This window comes from Mastomys coucha, unplaced genomic scaffold, assembly GCF_008632895.1.
Source record: "Mastomys coucha isolate ucsf_1 unplaced genomic scaffold, UCSF_Mcou_1 pScaffold15, whole genome shotgun sequence".
Taxonomy (NCBI): Eukaryota; Metazoa; Chordata; class Mammalia; order Rodentia; family Muridae; genus Mastomys; species Mastomys coucha.
The window spans coordinates 136,249,322-136,262,358 of NW_022196897.1; the positions used below are offsets into that span (position 1 = coordinate 136,249,322).

At 45.4% G+C, this 13,037-nt stretch overlaps 2 protein-coding genes across 2 annotated transcripts in view; one reads left to right on the forward strand and one right to left on the reverse strand.

Annotated features, from left to right (window-relative positions):
- Positions 1–5,148, forward strand: part of Cst7 (cystatin F) — a 10,630-nt gene extending 5,482 nt beyond the window's left edge. Inside the window, exons 2-4 of the mRNA XM_031372198.1 lie at positions 1,885–2,057; positions 3,879–3,995; positions 4,627–5,148. Of these exons, the coding sequence (XP_031228058.1) occupies positions 1,885–2,057; positions 3,879–3,995; positions 4,627–4,704 (368 nt within the window). The 3' untranslated portion in view covers positions 4,705–5,148. The remainder of the gene's footprint in view (positions 1–1,884; positions 2,058–3,878; positions 3,996–4,626) is intronic.
- Positions 5,149–8,883: 3,735 nt separating this feature from the next.
- Positions 8,884–13,037, reverse strand: part of Apmap (adipocyte plasma membrane associated protein) — a 24,845-nt gene continuing 20,691 nt past the window's right edge. Inside the window, exons 6-9 of the mRNA XM_031372199.1 lie at positions 12,692–12,866; positions 12,159–12,293; positions 11,540–11,732; positions 8,884–9,990 (exon numbers count right to left, since the gene is read on the reverse strand). Of these exons, the coding sequence (XP_031228059.1) occupies positions 9,781–9,990; positions 11,540–11,732; positions 12,159–12,293; positions 12,692–12,866 (713 nt within the window). The 3' untranslated portion in view covers positions 8,884–9,780. The remainder of the gene's footprint in view (positions 9,991–11,539; positions 11,733–12,158; positions 12,294–12,691; positions 12,867–13,037) is intronic.

The following is a 13,037-nucleotide window of genomic DNA, read 5'->3' on the forward strand; positions in this document are numbered from 1 at the left end:
TTTTGATTTTTGCATTTTCTTTGACTGTTGTGTCAATGTTTTCTATGGTGTCTTCTACCCCTGAGATTGTCTCTTCTGTCTCTTGTATTCTGTTGGTGATACTTGCATCTATGACTCCTGATTTCTTTTCTAGGTTTTGTATCTCCAGGGCTGTCTTTCTTTCTGATTTCTGTATTGTTTCTACTTCAATTTTTAGATTCTGGATAGTTTTGCTCATTTCCTTCACCTGTTTGATTGTGTTTTCCTGTAGTTCTTTAAGGGATTTTTGTGTCTCCTCTTGAAGGGCTTCTAGCTCTTTACCTGTGTTCTCCTATATTTCTTTGAGGGTGCCATTTATGTCGTTCTTAAGGTCCTGTATCATCACCATAATAAGTGATTTTATATCTGAATCTTGTGTTTCCGGTGTAATGGTGTGTACAGGACTTGCTCTGATCCTGGGTGTGTCAGAGTGCCTGGGAGTGAAGATTCCTCTGGGTGTTGTGGGACTGGCTAGCCCAGGCAGACCGGAAGGAACCGGAGTCACTGGACTGGTGGAGTTCCTGTGTGCCTGGTCCCGCTGGACCCAGTTACTCCCAGTGTTGGGACAGATGTTGGTTCCTGCTCACCTCTGATCCTGGGTGTGTCAGAGCGCCTGGGAGTGGAGCTTCCTCTCGAGCTTTTTATTTTTATTACTCTTATTTATTTATGTGCATGCCCTCATGTGGACAACTGTGAGGTCAGAGAACAACTTCAGAGTTGGTTCTCTCCTTACACCAGGGTCAAACTTAGGTCATGAAGCTCAACGGCAAGCACCTTTACCCCCTGAGCCATCTCATCAGCCTTTATTTTCATATGCAACGCATCCCTGGTCATTAGGGAAAAAAAGTTAAAAATAAAGAGAAACACAAGTTAAAGACGTTAAGAACCACAAGCCACTTTCTGCTGTACAGAGTCAACTGGTTCACTGATTCTTCGATCTTCCTAATGATAAAGTCCAGACCCTGAAGCCAAGTGTCCAAATACATACACCTGGCCAAGCCCTGCCCTCCACACTTTACCACTCTGGTCTCTGGGATACTGAAGACTCATCCCATAAATGAGCTGAGCAAGGGACTGACTGACCAGGGTCTCCAGTGAGGTGGGTCTTCAGGCCCAGTCACACCGATGCCTCTGGGAGCAAGGAATCCCAAAGAGAAGTTGGAATTCCAAGTTATATCTAGCTGTAAGAATCCCCTCATACTGTTCCATTTTTTACAAATATGGACTCCTTGGTACAGGAAACCAGGTCTAGGAAGAAACCAGCTAACCACCCTCTCATACCTCTCATAACCACCCAAGCATACCAGACTCTTGACCCAAACTCAAGGGATAGCACTTACTCGACAGGAGAGAGAAGAGCTGTATACCAGTACCTCAGGCGCCAGTACTTACATGGTGGTGGAGTCATGAGCTGTGTCCAAGGTGTACCTGACTTAGGCTGGACTCAGGCTGCTCTGACAAGGTGTGAGACTGCAGGAGGGACACCAGGGGGATGACAGCCAGCCTCAAGAACCAGTCTGAGCAAATTCTAACACATTTCCTGTCTAGAGTATGGTGCCAAGTACCTCATGTTGAGAATGACCCTGGGTTCTGAAAAAGGTCATGTAGGCAGGGACTAAGGGACAGGAGCTATACTTTGTTCAGCCCAGGGCATCTGTTCTTAACTTCAGGAGCATAATGAAGGTGCACAAAAGTCAGGTAGTGAAGTAAACAGGTGGTAGGCACACAGGTGACAGTGGAGGAGGGACTAGGACCACACAGCTGAGAGAACTGGATACCACCCAGGAGATGGATGAGGCATGACCCTTTGACTCAGTATTCCCCTGACATCAATGTTTTTTTGTCTGGTTCTTTTGTTTCTTTCAGATTTTTGTTCCAAAGATTTGAACTCCAGTGTGAAGCCAGGATTCCCCAAAACAATAAAGACCAATAATCCAGGAGTGCTTAAGGCCGCCAGGCACAGCGTGGAAAGGTTCAACAACTGCACAAATGACATCTTTTTGTTCAAAGAGTACTATGTCAGCAAAGCCATGGTACAGGTGAGGAGCTAGGACCAACAGCTGGCACCTCAGGACAGCTCTGGGAAGCTGGGCCACATAACCCATTACGTACAACACTGGAGCAGAAGGAGTTGTACTGTAGCCAAGACCAGTGTGACCAGAAGCTGAGCCTCATAGCCTGGAACCTGTTTTTGTTTGTTTGTTTGTTTTGGTTTGTTTTGTTTAGTAAAACCACCAAATCTCTGGCTGGAGCGCATCGGTAGCAGTGAGAAATGGCCGGGATGCAAAACAGTACCTATGAGGGCTGCCCTGCCAGGGTCCTGGGTCCAGATCACCTCCTGTCAGTATCCCTTATCCACAGTCCACAAAGCCACTGCACTATTTTCCAGGGCAACCACTATTTGACTTTCCTCCTAGAATTGGGCCTACTCCCTTCTCAGAGCTACAAGCCCACTCTCCTCCACCCTGCCCGAGTGTCACCATTCAAAGCCAGCCTTCTTGGTAATTGATTGTATATCCATTTGGAACTTTCCTACCCAGGGTCCCTTAGCGGTACCGCCAGCCTTGCTAATCCTTGTGTCCCAAGAACATGTGTTAACATGATGGGAGGGCGGTCTTGGCAGCCTCTCATTTGCTGTACAAAGAGGCCCTGGCAGCACTCCGCCAATGTGAAGCTGGCTTCAGAAGACATACACTATGTGCTGGAGCCTAGAGGGAAATGGCTACAGAAAGGTCCTGCTCTGAGGATAGTGGCTTTACAGCATTCATGTTTGTTCTGGGCCAAAAGGCCATAGTGACTTCTATAGTCTTCTTTTGGCAAGTATAAACTCTTTTTAAAAGAGTGTAACATTCTATAAGAAAGGATGCTGGGGCTGAAGAGATGGCTCAGCGGTTAAGGTCCTGAGTTCAATTCCCAGCAACCACATGGTGGCTCATGTCCATCTAAAATGGGATCTGATGCCCTCTTCTGGTGCATATGAAGACAGCAACAGTGTACTCACATAAAATAAATAAATCTTAAAAGAAAGAAAGAAAGGAAGAAAAGAAGAAAGGGAGAAAAGAAGGGAGAGAAAGAGAGAAAGAAAGCAAGAGAGAGAGAGAAGGAAAGAAAGAAAGAAAGGAAGGAAGGAAGGAAGGAAGGAAGGAAGGAAGGAAGGATGCTTTAGGCACACTCTGGTGTGTGGCACTATCAGCGCTCTAAGGACCAGCCTCAGACAATCAGATCCTAAGCCTGAGTGCCCAAGGTCCCCCCATAAGGGAGATGAGCACTATCCCTGCGTATTCCCGTGACACTGGAGAGTGTTTCACATGTTATTTGGTTAAGACTGAGACTAAAAATTGAGGAACTTTCCAACTACACAGAAACAAGCAAGGAAAAAGAACTAAGTCACAGCTGTGTCCAAGTAGAGAAGAACTATTATGAAACTCAAAATAAATGGGTTCCCATGAAGTACCATGTATGCCAACAAGCAATACAGAAGTCAGCAGGCTTGACACCTATTTAAACATCACTGAGGGTTAAAATGGGGTTGTTGGGTAGGTTGAAATGGGATGACAGATAAGAGGGAGAAGGTAGGCCTTTACCTGTGGCTGTGGCAACCCAACACTGATGTTTTTCTAGAACGCAAAGTTCCAGGCAGAACCCTAAAAGGGGCCATAAGACACTGCCAGCAGGAAAGGAAGCAAGATGGCTGAAGTCTGGGCCTGTTCATCTGCAGCAGCTCTCCTGGCCAAGTCCTGAGCTTGCCTCCTCGGTTCTCTCCTTACCTGCTTTAAGACATGCCTCGCCAGCTGGGGAGGCATTGACTGCTTTGTATCCTATGCCAAGTAATGTAGTTCTTGGGCTTTTGGTTTCTTCAGGTGGTGAAAGGTCTGAAATATATGCTGGAGGTAAAAATCGGTCGAACTACATGCAGGAAGACCATGCGCCACCAACTAGACAACTGTGACTTCCAAACCAACCCTGCCTTGAAGCGGGTAAGCAGAAGAGCCTGTCTACTGAGGGCACTCCCTCCACTGGCAACACACTTGTACACCTCAAACCCAAGGAAATGCTCCCTCCCAACCATGAACACATGACAGCAGCAGCAGGCACTCTCTCAAGAGACACAAGGTTGAGAAACAGTAGCCTCCCAGCGCTCGCATGACCCATACCACCTGACTTTCACTTCCAGAACTCTCTTTGCAGAACAGTGCTCTGAATGTGGGATAGGGAGATTTCAGCAGAAAAAGTTTTCATATAATTCAGGAATCATATACAACACCTAGAGACACAGGGTATATTATAAAATATAAGTGCTGTATTTACTACATATGATCTCTCTAAAGAGGAAAAAGCTATGTGGCAAACTTTAACATATCATAATTATAGCTAAGAAGTATATACTCTTGAATCATTCCAACGTTTAGGTTTGAAGATTTTCAAAATAAAAACTGGAGGTGGGTAAGGGGCGACTGACTCAGCACAGAATACATGCAAATACATATGCGTTCACACACAGTTCCCACTCGCCTGGCATACACAAGGGGTACTAGGGGCTGCCCTGGGTGGGCAAGGTCTCAGTGGCAGCTGGGGTCCTAAGATGACCCGTTTTTCTGTTTGTTTTAGACACTATACTGCTACTCTGAAGTGTGGGTCATCCCCTGGCTCCACAGTTTCAAGGTGCTTGTTCTCCGCTGCCAATGACTTCTGTTTCTTCAGCAAGGCTGCAGCTGTGATAAATATACACTCATGTTTTCCCCACGCCTTACTTTCTACCCCAGCCTGGCCATCTCAGATCCTCAGGGCTTGCTTACCAGTGAGCAGACTGACATGCCAATGGGTCATAAGGGGGCTGGGATGGGAGACTAGTGTCCTCCTCGCCAGATTAACTGTATTCACACTTTCTTCTAAAATTAATACTTCTGGTGCGACACACCTAGATTCAGGATGTGGGCATGCAAAGAATCCTTTGATGACATTACTGGAGCATGGGTAGAGCAAAGCAGATACAGTCAACAAGGAGGTAGTGTGGGAGGCTTCTTGATGCCTGACTGCATGAACAGATTCTATATCCATCTCATCTACTACCATCAGACTATTATTAGTTGGGGATGGTTTATCACAAATAAAAAGCTGATCATCTAAAAGCAATATTGTGTGTCATCTTTTATGGGAAAGTAGGTGGCCTGGTGAACTCTGTTTGTGTCCATAAGACCTCAAGAGGCTTCATGTAGTTATAAGCTATAAGGCTCAAGTGTGCTGATGACCTAAGTGACTGGCCCAGACCTTGACATCAACAGGGTAGCAATACCCACAGAGAATAGAGGAACTCTGGGAGCATTCTGAAGGAAGAGTACCTGCACCCAAGTTCTCTGCTGCCATGAAGGCTAATACTTTAAGAGTACTCAACACACGAGGAGCAAGCTCAGCATAGGGTATGGTAAATGATGGGGCCAAACCCCTCCAAGTCAACACAGATGGAGCCTGGATGAAGGGGCTTCGATAAGATAGACAGGCTGTGTGGGGCCCTAGAAAAATGAAGGACAGCAGGGAACTGGGAACTTGGGAAAGACCGCAATGGGCTTGAGCTGGAAGATACACAGGGGCAGAGCAGAGGGTAAACCCAGAATGGGCTGGCAGCCATGTCTCAGAGCCTTCATTCTGAGGGAACTGTGGCTGAGTACCAAGAAAGCCCAGGGTAGACAGAGGGGCCACTCACTGGACTTCTCCAGGCTCTCCTCAAAGTAACTGCAAAGTAGAGAGATGTGGGCCTGGAAGCAATACAGACTTGATATAAGTAGGAAAGTAAATCTGCATCCAATATGCATGGCAATGTAACTGCTGTAGCCCTAACTACAGAACAGCAGGGATCTGCCTTCTCATCTTTCAAATTCCCCTTTATTTTTGTCCTGACTCCCAGGCTACTTTAATTCAGGGGCAGTGATAGCAGCAATGACACAAGACAGACTTCGCTTGGCAATTTGTGGAGCCAATAAAGCCAATTCTTTGTCAATTCTTTTTTTTTTTTTTTTTTTTTTTTTTTTTTTGGTTTTTCAAGACAGGGTTTCTTTGTGTAGCACTGGCTGTCCTGAAACTCACTCTGTAGACCAAGTTGGCCTCGAACTCAGAAATCCGCCTGCCTCTGCCTCTGCCTCCCAAGTGCTGGGATTAAAGGCATGTGCCACCACTGTCAGGCATAAAGCCAATTCTTAAGAAAGGAACTTGTTCTAGAGCTTCTTCCAGCCATACCACTGCCACACATTCCTCGCCAGATACACTGTGCCAGATCCATGACTACATGCTTCAAATATCTGCTTCTGTTCAGTTTACCAACCCTGGCAGGTAGCAAGTGAGCTGACTACAATTACTGCTCCATAAAACATCACTCTTACCACTGCTCATGGGAACTCCTCACACCGCTGTTATCCAGGCCACCATATACCCTCTAAGGAATCTTAAAAGAACTGTGCTGTGCCCAAGCCTATGACCTGCAAACTGCTGCAGCCACTGCCTCAAAAGCCTTAGGGCAGGGGGCTGGAGAGATGGCTCAGTGGTTAAGAGCACTGACTGCTATTCCAGAGGTCCTGAGTTCAAATCCCAGCAACCACATGGTGGCTAACAACCATCTGTAATGATATCTGACGCCCAGTGTATTTACATATAATAAATAAATAAATCTTTAAAAAAAAAAAAAGCCTTAGGGCAGCCAATTCCTTCCTGCCCAGCCTTATAGAACAATACTCAATTATTACAACAAGGTCTCCAGCTCAGTCATGTTCCAGCTGTGACACTAAGCAGACACTAACCCTTGAGCCCCAGAGCCCATCCATAAAAGGCCACCCATAATCACTAAGTCCACATATGCAAGCTGGACATGTTCTACACAGTTCTAGTTACTCAGGAGCTGAGGCAGAAAGACCTGAGCCCAGGAAACCAAGACCAGCCTTAACATAGCAAGGTCATGTCTCAAAAAAATAGGTAAGACAGTACATGAAAAACATTCAAACTTATGCATAGCCACTCAATTAGGATATGGATAGGTGCAATTTGTACGTTAGTGCTTGGGGGCGTGCGTGCACACTCTATTTTATTGAGTTCTTATATCTACCACCCTTCCAACCCTTACTCTACCCTAATCCTTTCCTTCTTGGAGGGGAAAGGGGATGCAGACTTCTTTAGACTAGTTCCTGATGATCAGAGGCATCGAAGCCCTGGTAGCAAGTCCAGTCCATCACTGGGAGAGCTCCAATTCCTTCTGGTCTCTTTGACAAACCGCAGCAGCAGCACCCAACTGAAGCCTCCGGGAGCACGCCCCACCACTCTCCTGGAGCACGCCCCACCACTCTCCTGGAGCACACCCCACCACTCTCCTGGAGCACACCCCACCACTCTCCTGGAGCACACCCCACCACTCTCCTGGAACATACCCCACCACTCTCCTGGAGCATGCCCCACCACTCTCCTGGAGCACACCCACCACTCTCCGGGAGCACGCCCCACCACTCTCCTGGAGCACGCCCCACCACTCTCCTGGAGCACACCCACCACTCTCCTGGAGCACACCCCACCACTCTCCTGGAGCACACCCACTACTCTCAGGGTTCTGGTATTTATACCCTCTGATAAGTTCCCAGAATTCTAAACGTAAACTACCTGCAGCTAGACAATAATCACAGCCCTCCTAGTACATGAGACAAATAATTGTCACCTGCTGTCAAGCAGCCTCTTATCCCACACCTGGGATTAAAACAAACACAGAGTCACATAATATAACTGGGTTTTTAAAGAAACTAAAATTCTCACTACAGGTATGCTGAAAACCTGATGCTTAATAATTTCTAAACAACTGAGGCAAATCATTTATTACTTGATTAATGTTACAAGAATATTAATAAGTCATATTGAGAACATTCCCTTTATGTTTATAAGAAAAGCATACCCCGCATATTTAAGACAACCCCCTTTAGCACCTCACCATGACAAATTACCAGATAAACACAGGAAATGACACTTGGGAGTTGAAAGCACAGCTGAGTCAAAATCAAAAGCCCTTTGCTAAAAAAATAAAATAAATTACCTTCACCAGTGAGAATTTAGTCCTAAAGACCAAACTCTCTTCCCAGAAACAAGTGACAGTCAACTTGTAGGCTCAGAACATGCAGAGTCCTTATAGACTCATTGGATTGCCCAGCTGTTCATGCATACCTGATGGATGAGGCATATCACAGCTATTAAAAGTATCTACATGACTTTTTATAAGAATTTTCATCCTTATAAAGTTCCATAAACAGTACTGAGAGTTGTTTAGCTGATGAAACAGGGTTGCATTCACTGGTCTGAAGCCATCTTACCATAAATCCACTGCTGCTTTATTTTTACAAAGCCAGTTCCAAGGAGGTGATAACTTAAATTCGAGGCACTTCTCCAACTGAACATGAGCAGTGTGGGGAGAGGTGGGCCAGCCAATGGTTTTCATTTACCTCAGCTATTGACAATTTTTCAATTTTTATATCATTAACTATTCAAACTATCTCTGACAAGTCATTTCAAATACTTCCAGAGACAAAGTTTTTTCAGCATTTTTACACCCAAGGAGAAAAGAAACAGTGCCAAGAGCAGAAAATACAAACAGGAGAGAAGACCAACAACATACCTGGAATGAATCAAAGCTGGGAAATGCCACTTGAGGACCCTTGGTATCCTGAGAGGTCCCCTAGCTTCACTTCTAAGCAAGTTACATGGCTGTCTTGCTCTAAAATAATACCCTTACCAAAAGAGTTTTCATGCTGACACTGTTAAGGCATTAAAGCAGAAAAATACAATAATTAAAGTAAAAAAGAAACTTCTGGGCCATTTTATCAAAAGGAGTAACCAGCAGAAAAGTGGGTTTAACATGATTTATTATTATCAAAATTAAGACCAGTGTATAAACATACTTGCCAAGAAATAAGCAACTTTGAGCTTCTTACATTAGCACAAACATTACATCAACAGTTCGTTAATCACATCTGTAGGTCTAAAGGAATTAAGCCATCAAAGAGCATTTCTAAGACAGCCCTGCGCAGGTACAAACTCACTGGGTCGCCCAGTCCCAGTGGAGAAAGCAGTCAGAAAGAACCCGATGAAATCCTGCCAACCACTAAAACAGGGGGCTTGAAAACCCTCTGGCATGGGAAGAGGCTTCTAGAGGGTGGGAGTGCACAACTTTACTGTGGAGGAGTACCAGGAGGCCAGGCATTCTCACACATCTCACATGGCCCCTGAGAACAAGTTTCAGCTTGAATAATCTCTGCCTCAACACATGCATTACCACTTCCATGGCACCCCACCACACCACTCCCAAAAGCATAACCCCACTTTAGAATGAAGATACAGAAGGTGTCAGAATAGACCAATGACAATACAAAGGTCCCTGCACAGCGAATCCTCTGCTCTAATCATCAAACCCTGAGCCCAGTAACAAGTATATTAGATTTTCCAAGTACTAGAGAATTCTTGTACTTAGCATTTTTATTAAAGAGAAATGGCTTTCCATGATTTGTCTTCCCCATAGCAGAAACACTATTTCCCTCTAAAAATGACACAAGTCCAGGTGAGAGGCACCTCTTGGGTGAAAGTATGGGTAAGGTCCATACCTCCTCCAGGTGATAGCAGCTACTCTCACACTTCCAAGGACTAGCAGGAACACAGGGACAGAGCTATGTCCGTGGCTCCTTCCAGACCTATGTGACTGAGTGTGATGATTCCTGGCATGCACAGTGCGGGCAGCTGCTAGGCTGGCTAAATAGACTGGAGACTGAGTCTGCAGATGAATGGAGATCTGAAGGAGCCCAGGTACAGGTATCCATCATGTTCATGCGCCTCACTCACATAGGTGACCACCAGTCCATCAGGATCATGCAGGCTTCTGCGGAAGGCACCACTGTCACTGACTTCTAGGACCAGGCTATATCGTGGCACAAACTTCATCACTGTCTCCTGACTGAAAAGCTGAGAGGGAAGGATTAGTGAGGAGAGCTTACCTTCTGACTGCAAGCAAACTGACCACACAATTTCTCATCACCTAAGAATAGTCCAGCATCCTTGGGCCAGGAAGGTTCCCATTGGGCAGGAGCAGAATCATGGCCCTCACTCCCATGCAGATCAGACCAAGAATGTTAAGTCTTCACAGAGAAAGCAATGGCATAGCCATTCAGAGAAATGCAATATACATTCCAAGAGACCACTACACTGAAGTCAAGGTGAGAACCATCTTTGCCTGCCAGAAAACTGGGTCAAAACCAGTACAGCTTAACCAAAGTAAGCCACGAGTCCTCTATAAATATTCAGAGTGGAAGAGGCAAATAATGGAGTTTTAAAGCCTTCCACACTCACAAAGGGACTAGAAGGTTAAGCCAGTAAGTCCATCCTAACAATATCACCTCTAAACAGCCCATTTTTCCTTCTTCCTTGAAGCTTGGTCTGCAGTCCCAGTGGGCTGCACAGAGCTGGGCACCTCTGAGCACAGCTACCAAAAGGTGTAGTTTTGTGGGGTTCATAAAGAGTTCAAGGTGAGAAATCTCATGGAGGAACGTGATTTCTGGCACGGAAGAAAGACACTGGAAAGGAGCAATCCTGTGTGGAGTTTGGAACCAGGCCAGAGTCTCCTCAGAAGGGGTACTTGGAGGAACTAATTAAACAGTAAACACATCTATCTATGCAGGGTAGTGCACCTGTAACCCCAGCAGTAGAGAGGTAGAAAGTGAGTTCTAGTCAAATCTAGACAATTAGTAAAAATCCTATCTCAAAAACTAAGGAAATATATGCAGGATCAAAGGATCTAGGCATCTCACTGTTAGATAAGGAAGGTACAAAGATGAAGGGAACTAAAAAATCTAGAATAAAGCCCATAGGGCTCAGTTACACTAGATAGTTTGCATAAACTATGGCTTTTAAATTTAATAGATACAATAAATAAATGTAAGTGTAAACATTTGCTGCATTTCCTAGCTTTGCCTCTAAGGAACCTGGTAATGGGTAGCTTCTGAAGTCAGGAGGTTGAAATGACAAAAGACTCAGAAGCAAAGAAAGCACTGGAGGCAAGGGCAGTGCACAAATGTCTCAACTTCTAGAGTGGGCTAAAGAATAAAATCAGTTTATAATTCTAGGAAAGTCCCTTTTTAAGCAAAGTGCTTACCACTCAAGTACCCAGGTAAAAAGCCAGAAGTGGCAACACATGCCCAGTGCTGGGGACATGGAGACAGGAAGATCCCTGGGGCTCAAAGGCTGGGCTGTCCTGCCTATCTGATGAACTCCAGATAAGAAACCAAGTTTCACAAAACATGGTAGACAGCTCTAGAGGACTGACCTGTGGTTGAAATCAAGCCTTCACACACATGCACATACTTTTGTGTGAACACATAAAATGTGCTTAAAAGTAGGTATGACAGGTACCAAATATTCTATCTATACCTGGGAGTTTGAGAACTAGTCAGGCCAGTAGAAATACACCACGAGACTCATTTCCATCTTGCTTTTTGGAATTAATTTTCATAATTACCTTAAAAATCATTCTCTTAATAAAAGGCTTGTCAGATAAGAAATCCAACATGGAAAACCCAGGGTTGGCACGAATGGTTGCAGCAGCAACCCAGTACCCGCCGGAGCTGCTGGGCCGGATATTGTCAGGAAATCCAGGCATGTTCTCCACAAACATATCTGCCCCTCCTTTCATCAGGCCAGACACATAGACTCTGAAAAGCATGCCCAAGTAGGCAATGAGAAATAGAAAAAAATTTAAAGAAAAGTTTTTAGTCAAGCACAAAACTGGTCTTAGTTCAAATACATGTATGGAAAATACTATCCGTGTATCTGTCATGAATGCAAGCAAAGCTGCTGACAGACATCTTAAAGTCTACATAGGCAGGAAGAACCAAAGCCTACCTTACAGGGAAATAGACTGCAGGCTATACTGGTGGCATGAAATCAAGACACAGTGTGCTGTGAGCCTTGCAAAGGCTGAGATATAAGTCAGCCTAGTCTAACTTCAACTGTCTCACCATTATATAGACGGGGTGAGAAACATCTCAGATACCCATTCACCTCATGTCTATCCTACCACACAGACCATGGCAAGCTCCGGAGAAAAACTGACAGCTCCATTCACACCATACACATACCTTCGTATCCTGGCCATAGTTGTCTCTGCCACCAGAACAAAGTCTTCCTCAGGAGAGAGCTGAACTCCATTAGGGAACTGCAACTGGTCCAACAAAACCTTCGCCTCTTTCGTCACAGTATCGTACTCTAACAGCCTGTGGAAGGCCCAACACAACAGTCATAAGAGAGAAGAGCCTATGTGGCTGTGGTACCAGGCTGACTAGTAAGGACTCTCCCAGTCTACAGCTGATCCAGCATCCCCCTGCTGACCAGAAAACTAGGTCAGCGCAGTGACAGCCAGCATACCAGCCTTTAGAGGCATGGCCTGAAACCTAGGCCTGCTAGTGGACCTCACCCACTCTGTCTCCAACCCTCATGACTAGACTTCATTTTATTTCTTCTGAGGAAGTGAGATTGTCCTAAGCCTCTAAGGTCATATTCCTAGACACTAGCACACTGTGCTAAGACCCTACTACAGCTTCCAACAGAAACAAGGCCTGCTGCCATCACCTGCGGCCAACCCCCTAATAGAAAGGCCAAAAGGAGCACTTGCCGCCCATCATCAGTGCCCTCCATCACCAGAAGCAGGTAGTCTCGTCTCTGCCACTTGCTGCTGGAATCCGTGAAATAAATCTTCCTCCCATCCCGAGTAACAGTGAGGTCATTCACAAAGGACATTTTCTTGCCCTCAATGGGAGTCTCAGAGGACAGCAGCAGTTTCACTGAACCTGAAGTTACAAAAAATTAAAGATTTGCTGTCACTTTAGGAATTTGTTTCTTGATAACTTCACAATGCTAATCAACACACTGGTGTCGAGAAAAAATGAGGTAAATGAGCTCTGCTATCCCTCAGCCAGCCTTCTGATCCCTAGTTACCAGCTTTAATGAGCTCTGCTATC